This window comes from Bactrocera tryoni, chromosome 5 (assembly GCF_016617805.1).
Source record: "Bactrocera tryoni isolate S06 chromosome 5, CSIRO_BtryS06_freeze2, whole genome shotgun sequence".
Taxonomy (NCBI): Eukaryota; Metazoa; Arthropoda; class Insecta; order Diptera; family Tephritidae; genus Bactrocera; species Bactrocera tryoni.
The window spans coordinates 56095969-56120149 of NC_052503.1; the positions used below are offsets into that span (position 1 = coordinate 56095969).

Sequence of the window (24181 nt, forward strand, 5' to 3'; positions counted from 1 at the left end):
TACGTAAGTTGGAGAATTGAAACAAATATATTTTATAATTCATCAGTATATTATCTAAAAAGCTCGTTAAATTGCAATCGGTCTAAGACCATCATCTAATATAAAATAAATTTTTAAATTCTATTCTATATAAATCTAATTAATTTATGCATAAATGAGTACAAAGTATAATATTAATACATATGTATACGCATGAATGTTGCTGTGTATTTATTAGTAATTTTATATAACTTTAAAACTGTATAAAAAGCTTAGGTATGAGTATATACAATTAATTACTACAAATGTGTTCCGTATTCGTATATTTAAAAGCAATTGCGTATATTTTATATAATTAAGATACGCCCGTATATGCATATGCTCATACACATAAATAAACATGTATTCTCTATATGCTATACCTAAAAATTCCCTTTTGTAAATGCTATAATGGGACTGTAATGCCCAATATTTATTTTTAGACGAAATATTTTGGAAATATTATTTTTGGAAATATTATTTCCAAAATATTTCGTCTAAAAATAAATATTGGGCATTATAGTACTTTTGTAATATCAGCTTTGAGTCTGTTTTCTCATATTACATCCTTTTAACTTATTGCATGAATATAGTATCTTCAGATATACTTATGTATGATTATCGTATTTGCTCGTATTAGTGTAGGACAACTAAATAAAATAAAACTTGTAATTGGAAAACCTATTTGTTAGGATATTTAAAAGATTGTTCACAGTATGATTCTCTATTATTTAAATATATTTTGCACAAGAATTTTGTTTGCATTTTGTATATATTTTGCAAAAGCTATGACACATTTTCAATTTACGTTCGGAAAAAAGTTTCCCAAGATTTAATTAACTTAACTTAACGACTCCCGCATTCGTTGAATGAATTAAGCCCATAAATACCACTCTGCCGCCGCTGGATATAAATTTATAAGAAATTACTCTCGGGGAGCAATAATGCTAGAATTATTTATAGCTGAACGGTGCGCATGCTCGAACATACAATTTCATAGCATACAAAATATTTTCATGAGCTATCTGAAATCAATATCAAATTAATATTTTGATTTTATATACTTGCACATAATATGTTTCCTATATAAATATCTATTTGCATTCGATAAAAATAGTCTAATTTTGAAATGCAAATATACATTTTTAGACATTTACATAAAATAAAATACATTTTTGCTTAAGGTTAAACATGGATTTCGTTTTTAGGTAAATTAAGAAGACAACGGCCGTCCCAGCTGAGTGTGTTTGTCATAAGTTGGTACCTGCCAGCAGATTAACCGTCGTGTGTTCTAAACTAACTTCCTAGCAGGTAGAAACCAAACTGGTTTGAAGTGCTGGGTCGTTTTTCGACATCTAACTTTCTATACATGTGTATCCGTTTTTGCATTCCGCAAAGGAGATTATTTTGAAGGTAGATGTGTAGAAATAATGAAACAACAGCTAAGTTGCCTGCAAATACACAACGTACATAAGTATGCGGGGAAAGAAATGCTGGAGCATGACCTTCACAAACATTGAAACAATACAAATCTGTGAAGTTTAATGACACAAAACTCATTAAAGGTTTTTCGATACAACCAGCCAAAGAAAAAATTGTTATATAAAGAAGAAAAATTTAAATAAATTGTTTTTGTATTTATTAAATAATTTAAATATGAAAACATAAACCTGTATATATGTATACAATTTTTGTATGTTTATACAAATTCCCTTAGGAAATAAAACAAATATATATAAATGTCTGAATATATTTCGCTGATTCAAGCGTTAATCATTTAAAATTTGCAATTAGCTAAACATATTTATCGGCTTTTAAAACGAAAAATCGTTGGAATTTATATGTGCGCTTTGCAATTAACGTTTATTATTTGCACGAATTGGTGGTGAAATACTTCCCACTAGTATTTATTATGTTTTAGACGTACGTACTATACATTAAAAATCATCCACATCACTAAATATTAAGCTTAACCTTTTACAATCAACAATTTCAATCCGCTCGAATGTATTAAATTTTTGCGATATATTTACAGATCATAGAAAATTAGTTAACAATAAAATATATACGAAAATATATACAAATATTAAAAAAAATACAAATAAAGACAATTTGTGTGTGTACAATATCAAATAAAGATATACATTTTTCAGAACGAAATTTTATAAACACATTTATATATATACATATGTATATATGTGGATATGCATACATGCAGCAGTTAGAGATTCTTAAAAATTCTTTTAAATGCTCATTCATATATTTATATAATGCTGACTGTTAAATTTCTTTTATTCGAACATTTCATACAATGATTCAATGGTGCAAATACTACTTAACACTCCACAAGCCAACGCCTGCTTTTTTGTATTACAAATTTTGATAACAAAGAAAGGAATGTACTTGAGAAGAAATGAGTAACGTTTTTAAATTTGCAAGTATTACTATTTTTTGGGAATATAATAATATATATTGTATATGTGATTATAATTATACAAATGTAGTTCTAAATTGTGCCAAATCAGACATAATCTAAGTATTATATATATGTAAATTACTTATGTATTCGAGTATGGCGATTCTATGCCTACGTTTGTATATGAAGTATGAAAAATGTATACAAAATTCTAGTGTTTTCTTGGCATTTTATGCTATTGTAGAAAATGCAATATAATTTCTTGCTTATAAAACATTAAATGTATATAATGGTACTTGGCGTACATTATCTTATAATTTTTGTATATTATTTTTCTAGTTTTCGTAAAATTTTTCGTCTTTCGCTTTAGACATCTAATTCTTCGAGTGTACGTGATAAACGATTGTTATCGATGCGCCTGCGTTGACTGCGTCGCACTGCATCGGCCCGCCGGTAGGGTTCGCTCTTCAGCCCGAGCAGTATGTCCTCTAGAGCACCGTTATAAACCTCATCCTGCTGCAGTAATTTTTTCTCCCGAACCGAATTCGCTTTGCTCTTCAGCTCGTTAATGACAGCGTCCTGTAAGGAGTAGCCACAACCGGACATCTGTTATTAGTTCAATGTAATATGGTAAAAATTTTGAATATTGGTGTATCACATTCAAACGAAAGCAGCAAACAAAAGGAAAATAAACATCACCACAGTGAACCAGTAAGCGCATGAGCATTTAGGATGCATGAAAATAGGAGAAAGAATAAATACAAATTTAGTTAGTTTGGACCGTCACCAGAAATTCATACATACATAATAAATATGTACTAAATGTAGTTTTCAAGCTTATTTAATCTAAATTAAAGTCGGTTAATACTTTACAGAAGCTTATTCAAAATATGTTGCATGACTCTGGAAATGTTTAGTATTTGAAATGTTATTCAAATTCACAAATTTTGCATAAGTCAACAAAATAGAAAGGTATTTGGTTGAAATTTTTTGAGAAATTAGTAATATTTTATTTTGTAGTGACAATTACTATCTTTCCCATATAATATTCGGAAAGCGTATAATTAACAATTATTCCATGTCAAACATACGGAATTACACTTTATTCATTGGTAATTTTTTAGTATTGATGCATATCAATGGCTGTGGCACTCTCTCTTCCGAGTAATGTCTCCTTCAGACATAGTATACGATTCAAATCATACAACTTGCACTTGGTATAATTTAGCTTCTTCCATTGACCAACCAACTATATCCTTTTCACCAGCTCAATTGCAAATGTAATTATACAGGTTTGTGTTCGGGAGACATTTTTTGGCGGTTTTGTATGAAATAGGGACTAAGTAACAAAGGAATAATTTATAGTGTTATAATAACAATTTTGAAACTTGAGAGCATACAATAAAGGCATTGATATTAAAAATAAACGCTTCAGAATTTTAGATTCTTAATAATGCACCGTAGTGCTAGATTGGAAATGGAGCCCCTCACCTCAATCTGAATCTCCTATTTCCCTTTCGCGTTGTGATACTGTTAACTCCAATTGTCATGGAAGCTATAAGTAAGCCTCGGATAAATAACTCCCAACGACGACGACTGGGCAAACGTATTAAGGACAAAGATATAAAGTTATACACACACATAAAATTTGCGAAACTCATACCAAACCATGGCTCTACTACAACTAGCAGAAGCAGTAGAACACTACAAAACAGGCATCGTGGTCCAAGAAGCCTATATGTTTGGATTAGATTTTGTAGTCTGTGTTAAAATTAAGCAACAGCATTTTTGTTTTGAGGGTATAAGTTAAGAATGGGTATAATCGTACAAATACGCTTAAAGTTTTCTAATATTAGCATTATTAATGTGCATGCGCCTATTGAGAATAGTGCGACAGAAGAAAGAGAAAATTTCAATGACACCTTGACACAATGGTGAAAAGCTAAACAACTCTGCCGCCTCGAAAAACGAAGAATAGGTAGCACAATGTTCGACCAAAAAAATATACAGCTAGGGGACCCAAACGTCGAGAAGTCCAAAAGAAAATCGCCAAATAGAGGTGGGGCCATAAAACATTAACGAGCCGTCAGCAGAAGTACTAGAATTAATGGAGCTAGAGGAGGCCATTACGCGCTTACGATGATGTTTCCCTTCGCCATATGTTTTACATGATTCAGCAAGCGTGTAACTAGAAAGCATGAGAAACAACAATCAGAAACCGCAATTCAAACAAGTTCGTTGCTCAAAAAAGAAAATAAATTGAGAAAACTAAAGATCACTGTCACTGCTAAATAATATAACAGATATTTATAAGACAAATGCTTACAAAGCTAAGGGAAGTAAAGGCCTTATATGATTATATGAGTTTGGTATATCCAATACAATAAAAAATATCACTAAAACCATAATGGAATGAATGTATTTAAAGAAACGGCCTTTGATAAGGATTGATAATTGATAATTGATTTTCATATTTGCAATTCAATCTTGAAAATGTGACAAGAAATTTGTACCAAAGGCACAATTTTTGAAATCGACTCACATTTGGCGATGATATAGATATCGATAGACATTTAAAGACTATTTGACCTTTAAATAAATGGAAAAGCTGCAAATATTATGGGTCTTGCAAGAAATAAAGGAAAACCTAAAGTATTAATATCCTGTCAAAGGTCGTCAGTGCAACACAGTGTCGGATAAAAATTAAACTACAAACAATGTGAACAACATATCGGCAGAATAATAGCCGAAAACTATCGTCCTAAACAAATTCTACTTCGCAGGTGCAGAAATAGCAAACTCAGATTGATGGTGTGGACCAGAATGCTGAAGCGCTAGAACCATGATGCTGCAAACTCAAGCAAGGAACAGAAAGAATTGGAGCCGCATCGAGAATAATGCAAGCTATTCCTTTAAATTTAAAATATTTCCACCTACATTTAAATGTGTTGGAGTTTAGCGAACTTTGAGTACTATTTGTTAGTTTCACATAAAATTTGTTATATGTTACACATATACATATATACATAATTCTAAAATTTGTTTAGCCTTTAATATTAAATGTTACTTTAAGGGTGAGTAGAAAGAATTCATAAATTAATAAACAATATTAAATCAACAAAATGGAACACAAATCGTATAATGAACAAATAGACAAACAAATTGAGAACACACAAAAAGGACAACGTAAACAAATATAAATACGTATTGTATGTTACATAGTTGTATGCATTTTTGAAAGCTATTGCTAAATGTAAGTATAAATTTCTCTACGAAGCAACTGAAGTTTTGGTTTCCGATATAACTTACTCATTATTAATCCTATAAACGGACGGCAAGAAGGAATGACTTAAGCCAGATCTTTAATTTATCTTTTATGTGTTACCAAATGTGAGCTCCTTATCGCTTATCAGGAAGAATGGTAATTGTGGTTGTGATGGTGGTGGTAGTGGTGTTTGTGATGATCTTAGTGATCGTAGGATCGATGCGAATATAGTAATGGTTGTAGTGGTGACGATTATTGTGATGATGATGGTAAATATTAATAGACTTTAAGGCACTTCCTTCTTATTCTATTTGGCTAATTTTGGTTTCATTATCAAATTATGTAAACTAAGCAGTATTTTTTGTGTACATGTATGTAAGTGAATTTTATTGTGCTAAGATGTTGTGTAGATGTATGTACGTCGTTGTGTAGTGGTACTAAGCTTGTTCTATGGTCGCATATGAATATAGTTAGGCAGCGGATATATTGATATGTATGTACATTTATTAAAAAATATTGGCATCACAATATGAGTAAAATGTCTTACGCGATATTTGTTACGCTCGTATCCTCGACTTGGACTTTGTGTAATGCATTTTTGCTGCAATAGCACACCAACACCAAACAACATACAATTTTTACGGTTATTATTCAATTTAACTTAAGCCAAACACCTGTTGCATCTAATTTAATAATATTATTTTTGCAAAACATTCCACACGCCACGTTACAAATTACATTAACATAACGATTACGACTATGCACAATTCATATCTTTTGCTTAACTGTACATTATTTTGTATTTTTCTAATCCTTTAAAATTCCGATTTTTATTTATCAGCGACAATTGCGCTTTGTCTTTTCACGCAGAATTAATAAGCGCTTTGTGTAGTAAACTGCTTTCCATAGTCACGCAACCCAGTTTCTGTATGTGGATGAATTAATGAAGAAAAAAAAACAATAACAACTGCAACCAACACTATTACCAAACAAATGATCAATTATGAAGCGCCTTAGCCAAAAAATGCAAATCATTTCGAAATTTTCTTTAATACATTTAAGAAGCCTTAGTGTTGATAAGAAATAGTTGATTTTAAAAGAAGAAAATCAGAAATTTTCCAGTGCACGCTTTTACCTGTTGTTTCTTCTGGTTCATTTTGTTGCGCATTAACACTTGGTCGCTTTCCTTTTTGTTGGCGGCCTGGGCTGCCGCTTGCTCCAAGCGGCGGCGTTGCTCGTTTTCTTGATCGTGAATCTAAGAATGGAGATTTGTTTACCAAACAACAAGTTAGCAAAGTTGATAAGTATGTATATTGGATCAATAATATAATTAACACTAAATAATATCTTTCAGTAAAACTAGAACAAAGCTGTATAATTATACTTTGTTATGAAAGCACTTCTTGAAATTAAACGAAAGTTATAATGCTGCATCTAAAGAATTTGGATTTTGCAAGTCCATGCCCATTTCACACCATGTACATATATGCCTTTTATTTTAACTTTTCTATTTTACCATTCAGTGTCATTTACACTGGTTACTACAGGCTGAAGAACAGATTTTCAGCATGGGTATAGCCTCTTGTGCAAACTGCCAAATAGTGACGCAATGTTGTTATTTACTATTTGAAATTTACTTACTTTGAAAGCTCGAGTGAAACGCACAATTAGCGCAAAGAAAGCAGCTGCATCAGCGTTACGAGACGATTCACCGAAATACTCAACACATTCTTTGAATGCATCTTGAGCATTCTTTAAATCCATTTTAATCTTCTTTAATTTATCCTCAGAATTATTGAGAAAATCGCGTAAAATATGCGTTTGTGTACCTTTTACACGCTGTTCTGCTTCCTTCTTTACCAGTTCCATGCCCTTTTCTAGGTCATGCACGTCTGTCACTATATTTTCTAGCGACACTTGAGACGCTTTATCAGTGCAATACAACTCTGTGTCGAAATTAAGCAGATCTGGAAACTTTTGCCTGATGGTAGCCACAATATAGTGCAATAGCGATGAGCGTTTGTCGGTTGACTTTGTATCGATTAGGGTATCAAGCGACTGCAATTTAAATCCATAAGCCGGACCTCGTTTACTGCTGTTGAGATAATTGCCAAATGCGAGAACTATTTCCAGCACAGCTTTGAATTTCACCGATTTCTTAAGCGAGTTCGAAGCTGTTGTTATAGCTTGTATTTGCTGTTAGTGAAATTAATTTTTATAAATATTTTTAAAACATGTTTAAAAACTCACTGGACTGATTAGATGAAGGCAATCAAAGAAGTTCCCCATGTAATTCATTATTGAAAGCTTTGATGATATGCGTTCAACCCGCGATAACTGCAACATGAATTTGTCTTCTTCGGTGAGTAGGTTTTGATCTTTACGTTCGGCTATATATTCTTTGTAAGATTTGACCTCAACATCTGTGGGCACCATCTTTTGAAGCAGTTCCACATTTTCAAGAGACAGTTTCTTCAAATCTAAACTATGTATGGCAGCGATTACCTCATCGATGGGCATATCCAATTTGCGTCGAGATATTGCTGTTGAAGATACAAATTCATAAATATGTCACATACACATACGCTACCATGAACAAAAAATAGTAAGACTTTGTTCATAATTTATTATTTTTTAAATTTATTCTTCAAAATATATGTCGTTGCTCTCAAAGTAATCTCCCTTGGCCGCAATACACTTGTGCCAACGTATTTTCCAATCCTAAAAATTGTTGTTAAAGTCAATTTCCGAAATAGTCTTCAGTGAGGGTACCGATTCATGTTTAATATCTTCAATTGGCTCAGAAGGGTTTCCCCGAAGCGGTCGTTTGGGTTTGCTGAATGATCAGGAGTTACACTTAGCTAAATCATTGAGGAATCAATGTAGTATGCGACGGTGCATTATCGCACAAAAACTACCGAGTTGCTGGCCCATAATTCCGGCCTTTTTCTCACGAATAGCTTCGCGCAAATAATGTTCCATCTTGATAATTTGGGCGGTCGGAAGGAATTCGGAGTGCACCACACCCTGATAAGCGAAGAAAATTGTCAACATAATATTGATTTTCGATCTTCTTTGGTGTGTTTTTTCAGCTTCGGCTCAGTTTTGCCACGATATTTACGTACTTCAGAAAGACAAACGTATACTAAACACTAATAATTATTTTGACAAGACATTTGGCACAGATGCCACTGGCAGTTATTCCAACCCAGAAAAAAAAACTATTTCGACGAATAATTTCTTGCTGTTTTAGCTAACATAGTACGCATGCATAATTAAAAAAGAAATCGGTGCCTTACCAATGTTTCGTAATCTCGTGTGTTCCAATAAAGACACATTGTCTGGTTTCTTGAAGCGCCTACTGGGATACGAGTGTAGACCATCCACTTCAGTGTTACTACCATTTGTCAATGAGCCGCCAATGCCAATTTTGAAGCGCTCCTCGAACTCGTTGAAATCAATGTGTTTAAAGATCTTTTCGTCATCCAACTCGTTGAAAATTGTTCCTCGAACCTGGGCAATAAATCTTGATTAAATATCAACTATTAAGAAATTGTCATCAACTCACCTGGTTTGGCTTTAAAGCTATCCAGTTAAGCGTGGGCAGTTTGTATTTGGTCGGCACTTTTCGTTTGATTGTCATGGCACCGTCTGGAGCGGGCATGAAACCGGCCACAGGTGGAGGTGGCGGTTGGAACGCACATATCATAGGTCCACCATTTGGACCAGAGCCATATGGCGGTGAACGTGATCCTATCGAGCCGCCGTTTGTCGACATTGTAGGTGATAATGTACCGCCATTACTCATGGAACCGCCGTGCGTTAGGGGCGGTGGTGGCGGAGCAGGTGGTGCGGGCGGAGGTGGCGGTGGAGGCGCCGAACTGGCAGGTGACATGGCAGACGGCAGTGGTGGTGGCGGAGGTGGCAGTGGAGGTGACATGCATTTATCTGGCGACGCCCCACCATTTTGTAGGGATGTTTCACTATTTGAACCAGACCGTGGTAATGAACGAGTCAACGTTTGTAATTCGAGGTTTTTGCTTTGAAGTAGAGATTCACGTTTCTTCAGTTCTTGTTCATTTTGTTTGAGTATGCGACGCAACGTTGTGACCTCTTCGTCAAATTTCAGTTTTGTCGTCATTAAATCCTCTCGTTCTGCTTTCAATACAGCAACTTCTGTCTCGAGCTCAGCCAATTTATACATGAATTCTGAGTTCCGATCTACTTCTCGTTCCAACTGATCTTCAAGCTCCTGCACACGTTCTAACGCTGCAGTCTTCGTTTCAGAATCCTCCATTAGTCCCGCCACGTCGAATACGTTGTCCAAATATGCAGAAATTTGCACCTTTAGCTCTTCTGATTCAGTCATACGTAGTTTTTCCAGATATTTGTCAAGACCAAGAGCTGTGAATTCGTATTGCAGATGGACGCGATAATTCATATCTTCCACAGAGTGAACCACAATGTTCATGAACTGCATGCACGCAACCATAAAGTCAATGTTGAAGGCTTCAAAATTCATGAAGTATTCCATGAGTGTTTGAAAGCGTCGCTTCTCCTGACACACGTCCTTAAAGTTGTCGAACGAGGACAAAATGATCTCGTGGCCACCCTTCACCAGACAAATGGCAGCTAAAAGCTCCAGCACTAGCGCTTTGGTACGCAGCGACTTGTGTATCAAACTCAACGCAATGCAATTAATGGCCTCACGATGTTGTATTACCATGTTAAATCCGTATTTGTTGTTCATTATGGCGCGCAAGCACATTATACACACATGTATATCATCTGTAGATGCGCCCATATTCAATTTCGCTATATGCCTGGAGCGTCTTCTAATGCTGGGACTGTCAAGCACCTCGGCCAGCGAGGGACGCAAAAAACCATTAAGACTGCCGCCCGAGTGACCCACGTGTGAATGTTGGTGATGTCGCATACCATCCATGTTGATGCTACCACTCAGTGGTGAACTAACTCCCACCGATGTGCTGCAAAGACCATCCGCTGAACCCGAACCGGTGCCGCCACCTCCCACCGTCTGACTACTCGTCATGTTTAGACGCTCATCGGAATCGGAGAGTGCTTCTTCGACACGCTGTTCATGTCGCATCATCTGCAGTCGAAAACTTAGGTAATCAACGAGTGCGTCGAGACCCTGATTCGTGTCATCAAGAAACTCCTTTACCCACTCAATGTGGTTGGTGCGCAGCGAGATCTCAAGATCACGCAGCACCTGCGTCGATGTGGATTCACCGACCATTTTGCGTTTCTGACAAAGAAAGTAGAGGAAAAATAGCTGTAAGTGTAAAAATTGTCCCGGACAGGAGAGGAGGGGAGCAAGGTAAAAGTGTGACGAAGGAAAGGGGTTGGGATCAGAGACATTGGGAAATTATCCGTAATTAGGAGTAATGATGATTACGAACACACACACAACAGAAGGAGTTTGTTAGGATATACAGGGTGTTTCAGGTATATTTGTATATGTATTTTTGGGACAGGTGAGGTGTGCACAAAAGCGAACCGAAAACAAACAAAAAAATTCATATTACGTCAACAAGTGAGTGATGAAAGTATAAGATGTGTGGGAATTGGTGACGTTGAAAAGTGTAGGAAGTCAATCATGTTGTAAGTTAAGAAGCATGAAAAGAAATTAAAAACAAAATAACAAAAAAGAATTGTAGTGTAAGTGTGTGAGTGTATAAATAGAGAAAACGAAAAGTTTGCATTAATTTTCAGTATTTTTAAGAGAAATTTAATTTGACTACATACAAGGTAAAGAAGTTTCATCTAAACCGCAAAAGTATAGATAGTAGCAGGTAAGTCGATTAGAGCGCAAGCCAAGATGCTTTTATTACTCTTCAATACTTATAGATCATATCCAAAGTACCACAAACATCAAAACAGTCTACGGAGAATAGTTCGGTGAATATTTTGGTATTCTTTACATTTCTAGTGGCGTTCAGGTATCATATCTTAGTCAATGCAATAAAACAAAAATTAGTCTAAACTAGTAAAGAAGGGCAAGGTTTAGGTGTAACCGAACATTTTATACTCACGAAGTTTACAAAGGTGAAAGGCGGGAAATACTTTCAGGTGTTACAAAACTTTCTATTCAAAAATGTTGCCTAAAAACTCAATATGCATTGTTTAAAGAAACGAATGGATTACAATTAGTTCTGGAATTAACTTATTCCGTATTATTAATCATGAACTCACTTAGTTTAATTACTACATTTTGCTTTGAACTATTTATATAAAAATCTAGCGTATTCACCCAAATGAGATATATGGTATGTGACCTAAACTTAACCAATTATGGGGTGAGAACCAGAGGATGGCTGACTTCAGCATATTAGGAATGTAGAAGTGTAGACCAAGTTTTTGACCAATTTTGGTCATATTCAGCGCTACACTACATTATTAAAAAAAAAATTTCACTTAATTTCATTAAAATAGCATAAATATTGACCAACATAAACACTTTAAAGTCAGATAGAAAGCCAAAATGAATGGAAATCCACTATATGATGTATAATGAGGCTCGCGGCTCTGGACTGATGTCATTTACTATATATTCGGAAACCCTTTTTTAATTTTAGGACGACAATGCTTCTGGGTTAGCAGTTACAGTCGTATGACTATATCCAATTCTCACTCTTTCATCCTCGCCGCGCACCCTGCAAACGTCAGAAACGCTTGTGTAAGATGCGGGAGCCAACCCACGACTAAAAGAGAGAAAGCTTCAGCGGAGCCACTCCGATATATTCTGTTTAAGCGTTTGCGGCTGCGAGCGGGCGTCACTCTTGAAGCATGCGGCCCGCTAAATAAATGTGTACAAAACTTTATACTACTCGGCAAGCGAGGTTGTGCGCTGGGTTTGAGACCAATCATATAAAAACAACCCCAATGAAAAGGAAACAACAGCCTTGGATGAAAGACCCCACAATTGATGATGACCATAGACAACGTAATGAGAATTAGATTTAAGGGCATGTAAATGGTCCCTAAATTGGGAGGACGCCGATGTTCAGCTGGTTGATGTCCTCGTAAAAGTAAAGACGACATCACCGCCTTCCCAAGAAGTGTAATGGACGGGACCACACACCGACGAAAGAGAAGGGCGATATGCCCAAACATACATATTATTAGTGGATGGAGCGTGATTATAAAAACTGCCCCCGCCACGACGTAAAAATTGTGCTTGGCGATTTTATCGCCAGAGTGGGCAAAGAAGGCATCTTTGGTACAACAGTTGGAAAAATCAGTCTCCATGGTGAGAGCTCTCCAAATAGGTTGAGGCTCGACTTCGTAAGAGCCCGAAATATGGTTGTTTGTAGTATTAGATTCCATCACAAGAAAACTCATCAAGCCAAGTAGGCTGTTTCCGGATCGAAAAGTTCGCAACCAAAACCATCATTTTGTGATAGATAGACGACATATCTCCAGTGTCCTCGATGTGCGTACGACCTAACATCGACACCATAAGATACCCCCACGCCTCTGTACAGCAAAGCACACCCGTCAACAAATATTGGGAAGATACGACGTCGAGCAGCTACTATCACAACCGACATCAAAACAGTTTTCTACTCGACTTGCACTCCTGCTCTCTGAGAGCCCTCATCAGCGACTTGGTATAAGGAAATTGTAGGATGGCATTTCAAGCTCCTTACGTAAAGCTGCATGCCCAACTATTGGTTTTCGTAAAGGTCGAAAGAACAGCTGGTACGATGAGGACTGCCGTGTCAGACAAAAAAGAAAGAGACCGAATGCGTGAGTATGAAAGGCTTGAGAAGATAGCCCACAGGGGTAATTCTCGAAGATTCTACGAAAAGATACGGTGACTAACGGAAAGATTCAAGACGGCAGCGTACCCTTGTATGACCCAAAGTGGTAATCTAGTGGCTGATGATTAGAGCTACTGTAGTAGTTATTGAAACACTTCTCCAGCCTGCTGAACGGCACTGAAAGTATAAAATCTGGATATGGCGAACCTGTTTCCCCAATCGATGATGATGCGATGATACCTGTTCCTTTGCCCGACTATGATAAGCGGCTGACGCCAATGGATTACCGGCCAAGCTATTCGAATATGGCAGCGAAGAACTGACAAGGCCCATGTATCTGCTTCTTTGCAAGAAATGGTCGTATGAAAGCATGCCCGACGATTAGAACCTAAGTGTGCTCTGCCCAATTCACAAAGAGAGAGACCCCACAATCTGCGCCAATTATCATGAGATAAGCCTCCTTAATATCACATATAAGGTCTTATTGAGGTAGTGTGTGAAATACTGAAGTCCGCCGTTGATAACTGATTGGGTCATATGAGTGTGGCTTTAGACCTGGAAAACCTACTATCGACCAGTCTGAACTTGGTAGCCCCGCAAAGCTAATACGACTGTGTAAGCTGACGTTGAACAATATCAAAGCTCCCTCAGGATCAGGAAGGTCCTTTTCGAGCCGTTCGATACAAGCGAGGTTTCGAGCAAGGAGACTACCTATGGTGTGACCTCTTCAATTTATTGCTGGAGAAAGTAATACGAGCTGCACAGCTAAATAGAGAAGGTACAATCTTCTAACTGAGTGTACAGCTGCTGGCGTACTCCGATGATATTGATATCATTGGCCTCAACAACCGCGCCTTTAGATGTGCTTTCTCCAGACTGGACACGGAAGCGAAGCAAATGAGTCTGGTAGTGAACGATGGCAAGACGAAATATCTCCTGTCATCAAACAAATAGCCGTCGTACTCGTGACTTGGCTCGCACGACACCGTTGACAGTTCATAACTTCGAAGTCATATATAATTTTGTATAGCTTTGAACTAGTATTAACACCAACCACATTGTCAGCCTCGAAATCCAACGCAGAATAACTCTTACCAACAGGTGTACTTCGGACTGAGAAGGCAATTAAGAAGTAAAGCCCTTTCTCGACGAACAAAGATCAAACTCTATAGGTCACTCATTATTCCAGTCCTGCTATATAGTGCAGAGGCATGGACAATGACATCTGATAAGTCTGTATCCGACACTCCGTTCGAGAGAAAGGTTTTGCGGAAGATTTATGGTCCTTTGCACATTGGCAACGGCGAATGCCGCAATTGATGGCACGATGAGCTGTACGAGATATACGGCGACATTGACATAGATCAGCGAATCAAGAAACAGCTGATGCGCTGGTTAGATGATGTTGTCCGGATGGAAGAGAACACTTCAGCTTTGACGTTTTTCGATTCAATACCCGATGTAGAAGCAGAGGAAGAGGAAGACATTCACTGCGTTAGAGAGATAAAGTGGAGATGGACCTAGCTGCACCTGGTTTCTCGAATTGACGCCAAAGAGCGAAAAGAAGAAACGACTGGAACGTTGTTGCTATGACCGCGTAAACGTTGTCTATGTTTAAATATACAATTGGAATTTTAATAATTTTTAAGAAATATTGTAATTATAATTGAAATTATTTTTTTTAGTTTTAATTTTCATTATTAGTAATTATTATTAAACGACGAGCTGACTTGTCTTGGATTATTTCATACATAAGAATATTAATTTATAATATTAATAATTTGTACCTTGGGTGAATGTCGGTCTTTAATTTTTTCCTACATTTAACCGATAATTTTGTCTGATCTGTATATGATCATTTCAGTAGAAACATCTAGTTGAATAAATGTATGTATAAATTGATATACATATATGACAAACATAAAAGTAACAAATTTTCGCCTGAAAGTTTCTTAATGAAATATATATATACTGTACATATATATATATTCCTAAAATACACTATAATCTACAGAAAGGTTTTGGTGAGTATAATTAAAACAGTTAAGCTCTCTATATACTGAATTCTACAGACGACGGAAAGATACCCAAAAGCCATTATAAAACATAAAGAATTATTCGCAAGTTTATATTCTATTTAAGAATAAAAATAAAAATTTACAAAAATTACAAAAATTAAGAAACGCAAGCCAAACAACGCAAAAGTGAAACAAGAAATGAGAAATGCTACTAAACTACAAACTTGGGACAATTACTCGTTCAACCAACTGCAACTACAATACATTTACGATAGAAAACATTACAAATACTACGAATATGTACCATACATATGTACATATGAAGATGAGCTCTAAAAACAAACTTACCCGATGACTGCGAGATGCCTTTGGGTCCAGATATGTACGCAATTTATTCAAATAATGAGAGGGCGGATCCTTCGCTTGCACCATATCCTGCAATTAATAAAAAAAAATAATAAAAATTTTAATTTTAATAGATAATATTATTAGTATTTTAGTAATTTTTGGGATAACACTAAGAATATTTTCAAAGAAAGATTTTAAGTAGTTCTGCATATAAACCTTAAGATAGACATAACTCCATTAGTATCAATCATTCCATACGAAGAATGTTTTACGAAATTATAACAATAATAAACAAAAACAAAAAAAACGTTAACTTAGACTTGCTTCACCGAAGCTAATATACCCTTCACAGAAGCATTTCTTTTTCTATGGAAGCTATATGCTATGGTAATCCGATGTGAGCAATTTCTTCGAAGATTATATTATTACCTTAAACAGTAATCCATGTCAAATTTCGTGAAGATACCACGTCAAATGCAAAAGTTTTCCATACAAAAACTTGATTCCGATCGTTCGGTTTGTATGGCAGCTGTATGCTATAGTGAGCCGATCAGAAAAATTTCTTCCGATATTACATTATTTCTATGAACAATAACACATACCAAATTTCGTGAGAATATATCGTCAAATGAGGAAGTTTCCCATTCATGCATTTGATTCCGATCATTCAGTTTGTATGGTAGCTATATGCTATAGTTAACCGATCTGAACAATTTCTTCAGAGATCACATTGTTGCTTTAGAAAATAACCTGTGCCAACTTTTGTGAAGATACATTGTCAAATGTGAAAGTTTTCCATACAAGAACTTGATTCCGATCGTTCAGTTTGCATGGCAGCTATATGTTATAGTGGTCCGATATCGGCAGTTCCGACAAATGAGCAGCTTCTTGAAGAGAAAATTACGTTTGCAAAATTGCAAAAAGATATCTTAAAAAGTGAGGGACTAGTTCGTATATATACAGACAGACAGACGGACAACGTCCGGTGTGTTTTACGTGGGCACCTGCTGACGACAGCCTTACTCCACGGAGCTCAAAAGCACAGCGGATCAAATCAATGCGTTGATCAGCGCCCTGAGAATGCAAAGCATTTTCAGTACCAATTGGCAGTGCAATGCAACTCCACATTCAACTGACAAAGTCAGTTCTTCCCGCGATTTGGGTTTTAACCACAACCACCACGATACTCCCCGAGGGGCCAGTCCGCACGAGCAGGTTGGAGCGAACTCCAAGGGCTCCTGCTCCCCGTGGTACCAGAATTAAGTCTCCGGTAGACAGACGGACAGTCAGACACACGGACGGACATGGCTAAATCGACTCAGCTCAACATACTGATCATTTATACATATATACTTTATAGGGTTTCCGACGCTTCCTTCTGGGTGTTACAAACTTCGTGACAAACTTAATATACCCTGTTCAGGTTATAAAAATTACAAGTGTTATATTATTAAAACAATGGCTTATTTCAAATACTTCCTATCGAAGATATATACATAAGTCTTGATTCTTGGATTCTTCGAATCAAAATATTGTAGATACATACGAAAAACACAAATCATAAAACTATAACTAGCAGAAAAAAAATTTAAAAATTTTTTTGATATCTCGTTGTTTCAGTATATTAACAACCGCAGCAACAGTAATAACAAGTAAGATAGGACTGAATTCGGGCGTAACCAAATATTTTATACACTCGGAACTTGCAAAACAGTACCTTGCCGGGAGAATACATTCAGGTATTGCTATAAAAGCATGATATCTCAAAAACTGAGTGACTAGTTCGTATATATACAAACTGACGAGAAGATAGACGAATATGGCTAAATCGACATAGCTGACTTTTCATTTTAGTTAAGGAATAAAATAATCATAAAATAATAAAAAATTTATAAATAATTTCATTGGAAATAAATCCTTATGTTAGAATTTCTCATGTCTATTTCAAATAAGTTTATATTAAATATATGTACAAACAATTGTATCTATATCTATCTACATATATACGCACAAACATGCATACAACTTTTATCCGACGGATATGCAGAAAGGCAATAATTGTACTGCTGTACACCCACACAAACACAAAGCAAAGTGCGCGAAGTGAGTGAAAAACACCATCTTAGCATATTGAAAGATATGGTCCATTGTGCAGCGACAAAGAGTCGCCTATCAGAGCAGTGAGTGCAATAAACTCTTTTCGCATTTAAAGTTCTACTTTAAAATGGAAATTGATAAAGATAAGAAAATAGCACATTAAGTTCCCGTCGAGATCTGTTTTATGAACTTTTGTGGAAATATTCAAGCATTTATTTACAAATGTATATATATAATATAGAAATGTATATGTATTTATGTTATAAAATGTGTTGTGCGGTTGGTTACTTTAAGGAACAATGGCACATGTTTTGTTCCAATGGTTTATTGCTTACGCTCAGTAAATCCAATAAAGTCTATGAAAACACGTTTCATCATAAATTTATCACAATGATGACCAAATGGATACATAGGAAATGATTGTACATACTTACAAATATTTTTATATAAGGAAATATTTCGAAATTTTCTAAATGAATAAACAACTTTGATCAACTATCGTTCATCATTACAATCGTACCCTGAACAGAGTATATTAAGTTTGCCACGATCCGAAAGTCTTAAACCCTACAAAGAACCCTATAAAGAAAAAATATATATAAAATATCATAATGAGAAGCTGAGTCGCTTTAGCCATGTTCAATGTGCCAATAACGCCGGCATCGGACTACAATAGCATATAGCTGCTACTTAAATTGACCGATCAAAATCAAATAAAGATTTTTATAAAATATCTTTTTTCCTTATTAAGTAACCCTTCTTCGACTTGAAGGTGTTTCTATATATAAGCTAGCACACCGATTTCCATTGGATGCTAAACCCTGGCCGGTTACGTTTTCAAATTTAGTTGTACATATATTTGCGGAAGAGTCAATTGACGGCAGCTATGTGTATTGTAGTTTTGTCGTCGTTGTCGCTGTTTGTGTTACTTAAATTCGATTTGAATATTTGATTTTTGGTTCAATTACTGTTTCCGTATGATTCATAATATGTTCACCCTATTTATTGCCGACGTTAATGTTGTAATTGTTTTTATGGTATTACCGGCTAAGCGACACGGCGCATGAGTTTACGTTGCTTTCAATAATAGTCGGCATGAACTAATTTTCATTTTTTTTTCTTTTTACACCCTTAACAGAGTATATTAGATCTTCAGTTTTTGAGATATCGATCTGTAATTTTTTATGCATCAATTTCTCCCCGTCGATATCAGACCAATGTAGTATATGTATATGAAGCTACCATACAAAGTGAACGATCGAAATCAAGATATTATAAGGAATCGTTTGTAATGGGTTGTCAAGAAAGTCTTGCGGTATTTTTATTGATTTTTTTTGTTTATTGAAATTGAAATGAATTTTTGATGACTCATGCCCAGCTCTTGACCGATGCTACGGCTGCTACTATGCCGGTCTCTTTCGACCAATTCAGCAATTTTATAGCAATTTTCGACGACAGGCCTTCCGGAGCGTGGCGCATCTTCGACCACCTCTACACCAGAAGGAAAAAGTTGAAACCATCGTTGTGCGGTGGAAATGGAAACTGCACAAATTTTATTGGCGGCTTGAGATGCATTTTTGCCTTTATCGTAGTAGTACTGTAAAATATGCCGTATTTTCTCTTTATTTTGCTCCATGATTGCGACGCTATAACTCATGAACGACTTAAAAGAAACGAAAATCAATCAAACACGTGTTAGCGCGTGAAATGAGCTTTCCAAAAAGGTATAGCATGACCCGATGCGATGAAAAACTAGAACTACGCGCTTTCAGCGCCAACCAGCGAAAATATCTTTTTTGACAACCTATTACATATGTATATGTGAAGGGTATTGCAGCTTCGGTGCAACCGAAGTTAACGTTTTTTCTTGTTTGTTGTTGTCATTGGCCTGATACTATTACAAATTACCGCATTGCCATACATCTCTTTTCGCCATTGGTGTTGCTGGTTGAGTTGAAGTTAATATTTTGGTTGGTGCTTGTTTTTCGGCGCAAGTTTGTTTCTTGTCTAACAATCGTTGAGTTCATTACAACAACTCAACGGTTTGTGATTTTGCTGCTGCCAATTATTACCGAATATCTGTTGTTTTTGATTGTTGCATTTCATGTATCGCTATTACGTTTTGTTTCCACTTTCGTAATAAGCGTTAAGTCATTGGTTTTTTACTTTTCGGCTACGTTTTATTGCGTTGAAGTTTTGATGGCATAATAATTAATCACAATGCTCAACAAATCTGAAGGAAAAATTTGCGACTAATGTGGTAAGCGGTCTGTGGCGTATTTGAGGTGCCCTGAGTTTAAACATTTTCCATCTCCAACCGCTGTTTTTGTCATTTTAGTAAATGGTCGTGGTTTGACCTCACACCCCTAGACTATAGCGCGTTAGAAAATTTTTACCATTTTTTCGGTTTTAGCAAATCAAAATAACTAAGAAACAGCCCTACATATTTCGTAAGGTTTTGGTTATTTTAAATACTATTAAGTATAATAGTAAACTAAAATGATATAATTTACTTACAACTACGCATAATAAGGTCTATTAATATTTATAGACAAAATTCCATATAAGTCCTTCGTCGTTCGTAAGGAAATAGTCGAGCCCATATTACCTTAATTAGGAAAACCCACGTGACTACCTAAAAGTTGGTTGCTAGGATGGAAATAGGTAAGGGATTTTTATTAGGTGTAACAAGCACTCTGCTTTTCAAATTCATGGCTCTGAAATTGCTTTTTCTTTCTCCAAATAGGACATTTCACTTGTTAAGGCGAGAAATAGTTCTCATTGGTCAGAAAACTTTGCTTTAGGAATCAGATATATAAGTAGTAGTAGTAGTTAGCCGCTCGAGGGTCTGTCTGACGCTATTCTGAAAGACGGGGACGGTCGCTCGGCAGTCGCATATGTGTTAATTGCACCTACACTGAAAACAAATTTTAATCATACTTTGAAATTCGCAGTGATTTTACTGACGGACGATATCTTGTAAGTTCTCGCTCTGTTCTGTGTGATTAGCGCCGTTTTTTCGATATGATTATTAATGAATTGCTTAGATTTGAGGTGCTGACAATATTATTAAATGTTTTTATGCTTTTATACTAATATTAATTATGGCGCACTCTGTATATTATAAGACCACTACAATTAGTATTCTTCACCAAGAAATAGTTTAACAAACTTGAGGTTTAACGAACCAAGAGAGTGACTAGTCCCAGAAGATGGAGTTTTCAAGTCCCGATCAAGTCAGGTGGGCAATGTAACCCATCGGACGTATTTCTCAAATGACAAACAGCAAAAATGCAACTTTTATGGACTTCCATTTGTTCAAAAACATCAAATCATAAAGGAGCACCTCAGTTTTAAGCGAAAAATAATATACTAGCAATAAAAATAATAATTTTAAAAATAAATTCTTATAAATTTACTTTCACCTCAAACAAATAAGAAATAATAAATGTTTGATAACTTAAAAACGGAATATGGCGAAACGAAAATATTTCACAGCTAGACTATAAGCATACAGATATACATACTAATTTACATATGTACATACGAATATCTGAATTTTGCCCTTAGTTTATATATGAATAAGAGCAAAAAAATAGTCTTGTGCATGACCCTGTCACTTAACCTTAAATTTGTTCTTCTGTTTGTGCAAGTTATTATTTAACCCACTTAAGGTTGCTTATAACCTGCACTGTGCACCTTGCTTCTTGACTCCTGATGTTATTCAGTCATGATCTGACAAGTAATTTAATTTTCATCTTTTTAATTTATCTATTTGAGGTGTTGTTATTGTAATGATGAATTTTACAAGCTTATAAATATTCTACCTTTGTTTGTTCAACGGTTTTATTTTCATTGTGGGGTTTCATAATCTTGAAATAATTGAATGTTTAAAATTTAGAGCGATCTTTTGTTTTTTTTTATACCCTGAGGTATAGGTTATACCTATGTATTAAGTATATCACGAAATTTGTAACACCTAGAAGAAAACGTCAGATATCCTATAAAATTTGTACTTATATAAATGATCGACGTGACGAACTGAGTTGATTTAGCCATGTTCTCTCAGTTTTTCAAATATCCATATGAAATTCTGAACTTCTCCCCAAGAAGCTGCTTCCTTGTCGAAACCGCCGATATCGGACCACTGGCTAGCTGTGTGGATCACTTTTTCATATTTCAAAGCTAAATCTCTAATAATAGTATCTTATATAGTTGAGGAAATCACTTAAAAATTTGATGCGGCTGCCGAAAATATTCTTTAAAAATTATGTTCTAAAATCTTACATTGAGGCCACTGATTAAAGGAGTGCGAGTGAATAAATGAAATCGTTCACTAAATATTGAGAACCACTCTAATGTACATACATATAACTTTTGACTGTCTTATGTCTGTCAAAATGTAACTTTTTGGATGTAGTATTAATAAAATTGTAATGATAAATAACAAAACGCATTTAGGCGCTTTTTATGTACATACATATGACCGTACAATATCCATGTGCTTTTTTGTATTGCCAACAATTTGTTGATGTTATGATAAGGTAAACTCGTTTGTCCTGTTTGCTTTGTTGCCTACCTCTGCGACTTTGTTCTCACCTGTAGGTGTAGAATACAATCGCAATCAAAAGCTCTGAACAGCTTGCCAGATCGCGTTATTGCAGTTTTACAATTTGTACATATGTATGTACATACGTACTTTTGTATATACATATGTACTTATATATGCAAAAGTAAATATTTGGAATGCACATTCCCTCGGTTGGCGATCGCTTTGATGTTTGTGTTTCTGATAAATAGATTACACTACTAATATTAAATCCATATGATTTTTGTGAGCCCCTACCAATATTATAAGGACTTCGGGTATGAACATTGGCGATTACCTAAATAATCAGTGCTTTGCAGTATTTGGATATAGTCAGCAACTGTCTATCCACCCGTTTGTTCATGCAATCGATTACTTGAGTAAAAATTGTGTCATTTCCATGAAACTTGCTACATACTACTATGAGAAAAAAATTGTAAGACTCTAGTTCAAAATTCTTAATTTTGGTGTTTACATAGATTTTGCTCGAAACTTCCTTTCAGAAAAATTAAATAAAACATTACATGTTGCAGTAAACAATTTCGTGGGATTATTTTTCAAAACTTTTGAAATATTCGCATCATGGTAGGGACTGCAAAAGAGTTTTTGGCAAATCGGAACACCGAATTGATCAGGCTATAACGTTTTTGCTCCCTCACTTCTAGAACAAACTATTAGTATATGATCGACGATTTTCAATTTAAGCAGAAATGATTGAGATATTTGAAACTTATATTCGAAGTTGTTTCGGTAATTGTTTAAAATCAATACAAAGGTTATTTGATTATTATTAAGAATAAATAAATCAATTTCATAAAGATTCAATAAAATATCATTGCTAATCGAGAATACCTCAGAAAAGCTCTACAATGACTACCAAACTTACCACAAAAATATTTCGATGTCGTTTTGGACATGGTTTGATTGAAGTCTTATTTATAGGCTTTAAGCATTCACTAATTAAATGATTCATTACACACCTAAAATGGAAACTAACGGCAAACTAGGAGGATTGGTGTTGCACTGATGTGGGTAATCTATCGAAAATCAGTGGAAATACTCATTTAACCGGTTTTGGCGTAATCAAATTTTCGGCCACTGAAGTTTGACGACAAATGGAAAAGAATGCTATGTAAAGCAAAATAACAAAAGACATGCATTTTGGAGACGATCGACAACTATAAAAACAACACATGAGTATGGGCACAAATACATGTTTATATGTACACAATTACTTATGCACATATGCGGAGCAATGCATGAATGACTTTTGTCGTGCCAGATCATTTCGTAGTCATATAAAGAATTTTGGGTTTGCACTCCTCCATCTCTACGCTATGCATAATAAATACTTATTGATTTTCTACATACATATGTTTATAAGTATGTACATATGAGTGAGTCTGTGCTTATTTGTTAAGATTCGTTTGATAGCACAGCATCATCGCTTACAGCATTTCCAGCCGTAGAAGGTCATTACGAATTAAAAGCCTGCTAGTGATGAGACTGATGCACGCGGTCGTAAATTAACGCTGCACCGAAGGCAATCATTTATTTAAATTATTCACACACAAATGTATGAGTCAAAAATGTATGATTTAGTAAATTTGCTTCCAGTTGGAAAAGCAGAGTTTCAAATTTAGC

The 24181-nt window shown here is 35.4% G+C and overlaps 1 protein-coding gene across 8 annotated transcripts in view; it reads right to left on the reverse strand.

Moving 5' to 3' along the window:
• Positions 1-1754: 1754 nt before the first annotated feature.
• LOC120777119 (formin-like protein) overlaps positions 1755-24181 on the reverse strand; it is an 87883-nt gene continuing 65456 nt past the window's right edge. For 2 of the 8 annotated variants that reach the window (XM_040108258.1, XM_040108257.1), the window contains exons 4-10: positions 15853-15939; positions 9268-10995; positions 8999-9212; positions 7950-8242; positions 7341-7895; positions 6835-6954; positions 2801-3040 (exon numbers count right to left, since the gene is read on the reverse strand). In XM_040108258.1, coding sequence (XP_039964192.1) covers positions 2801-3040; positions 6835-6954; positions 7341-7895; positions 7950-8242; positions 8999-9212; positions 9268-10995; positions 15853-15939 — 3237 coding nt within the window. Of the gene's footprint in view, positions 3041-6490; positions 6625-6834; positions 6955-7340; positions 7896-7949; positions 8243-8998; positions 9213-9267; positions 10996-15852; positions 15940-23423; positions 23513-24181 lie in introns of those variants that run through there. The other 6 variants (XM_040108263.1, XR_005705480.1, XM_040108262.1 and 3 more) reach the window with 6 other exon arrangements.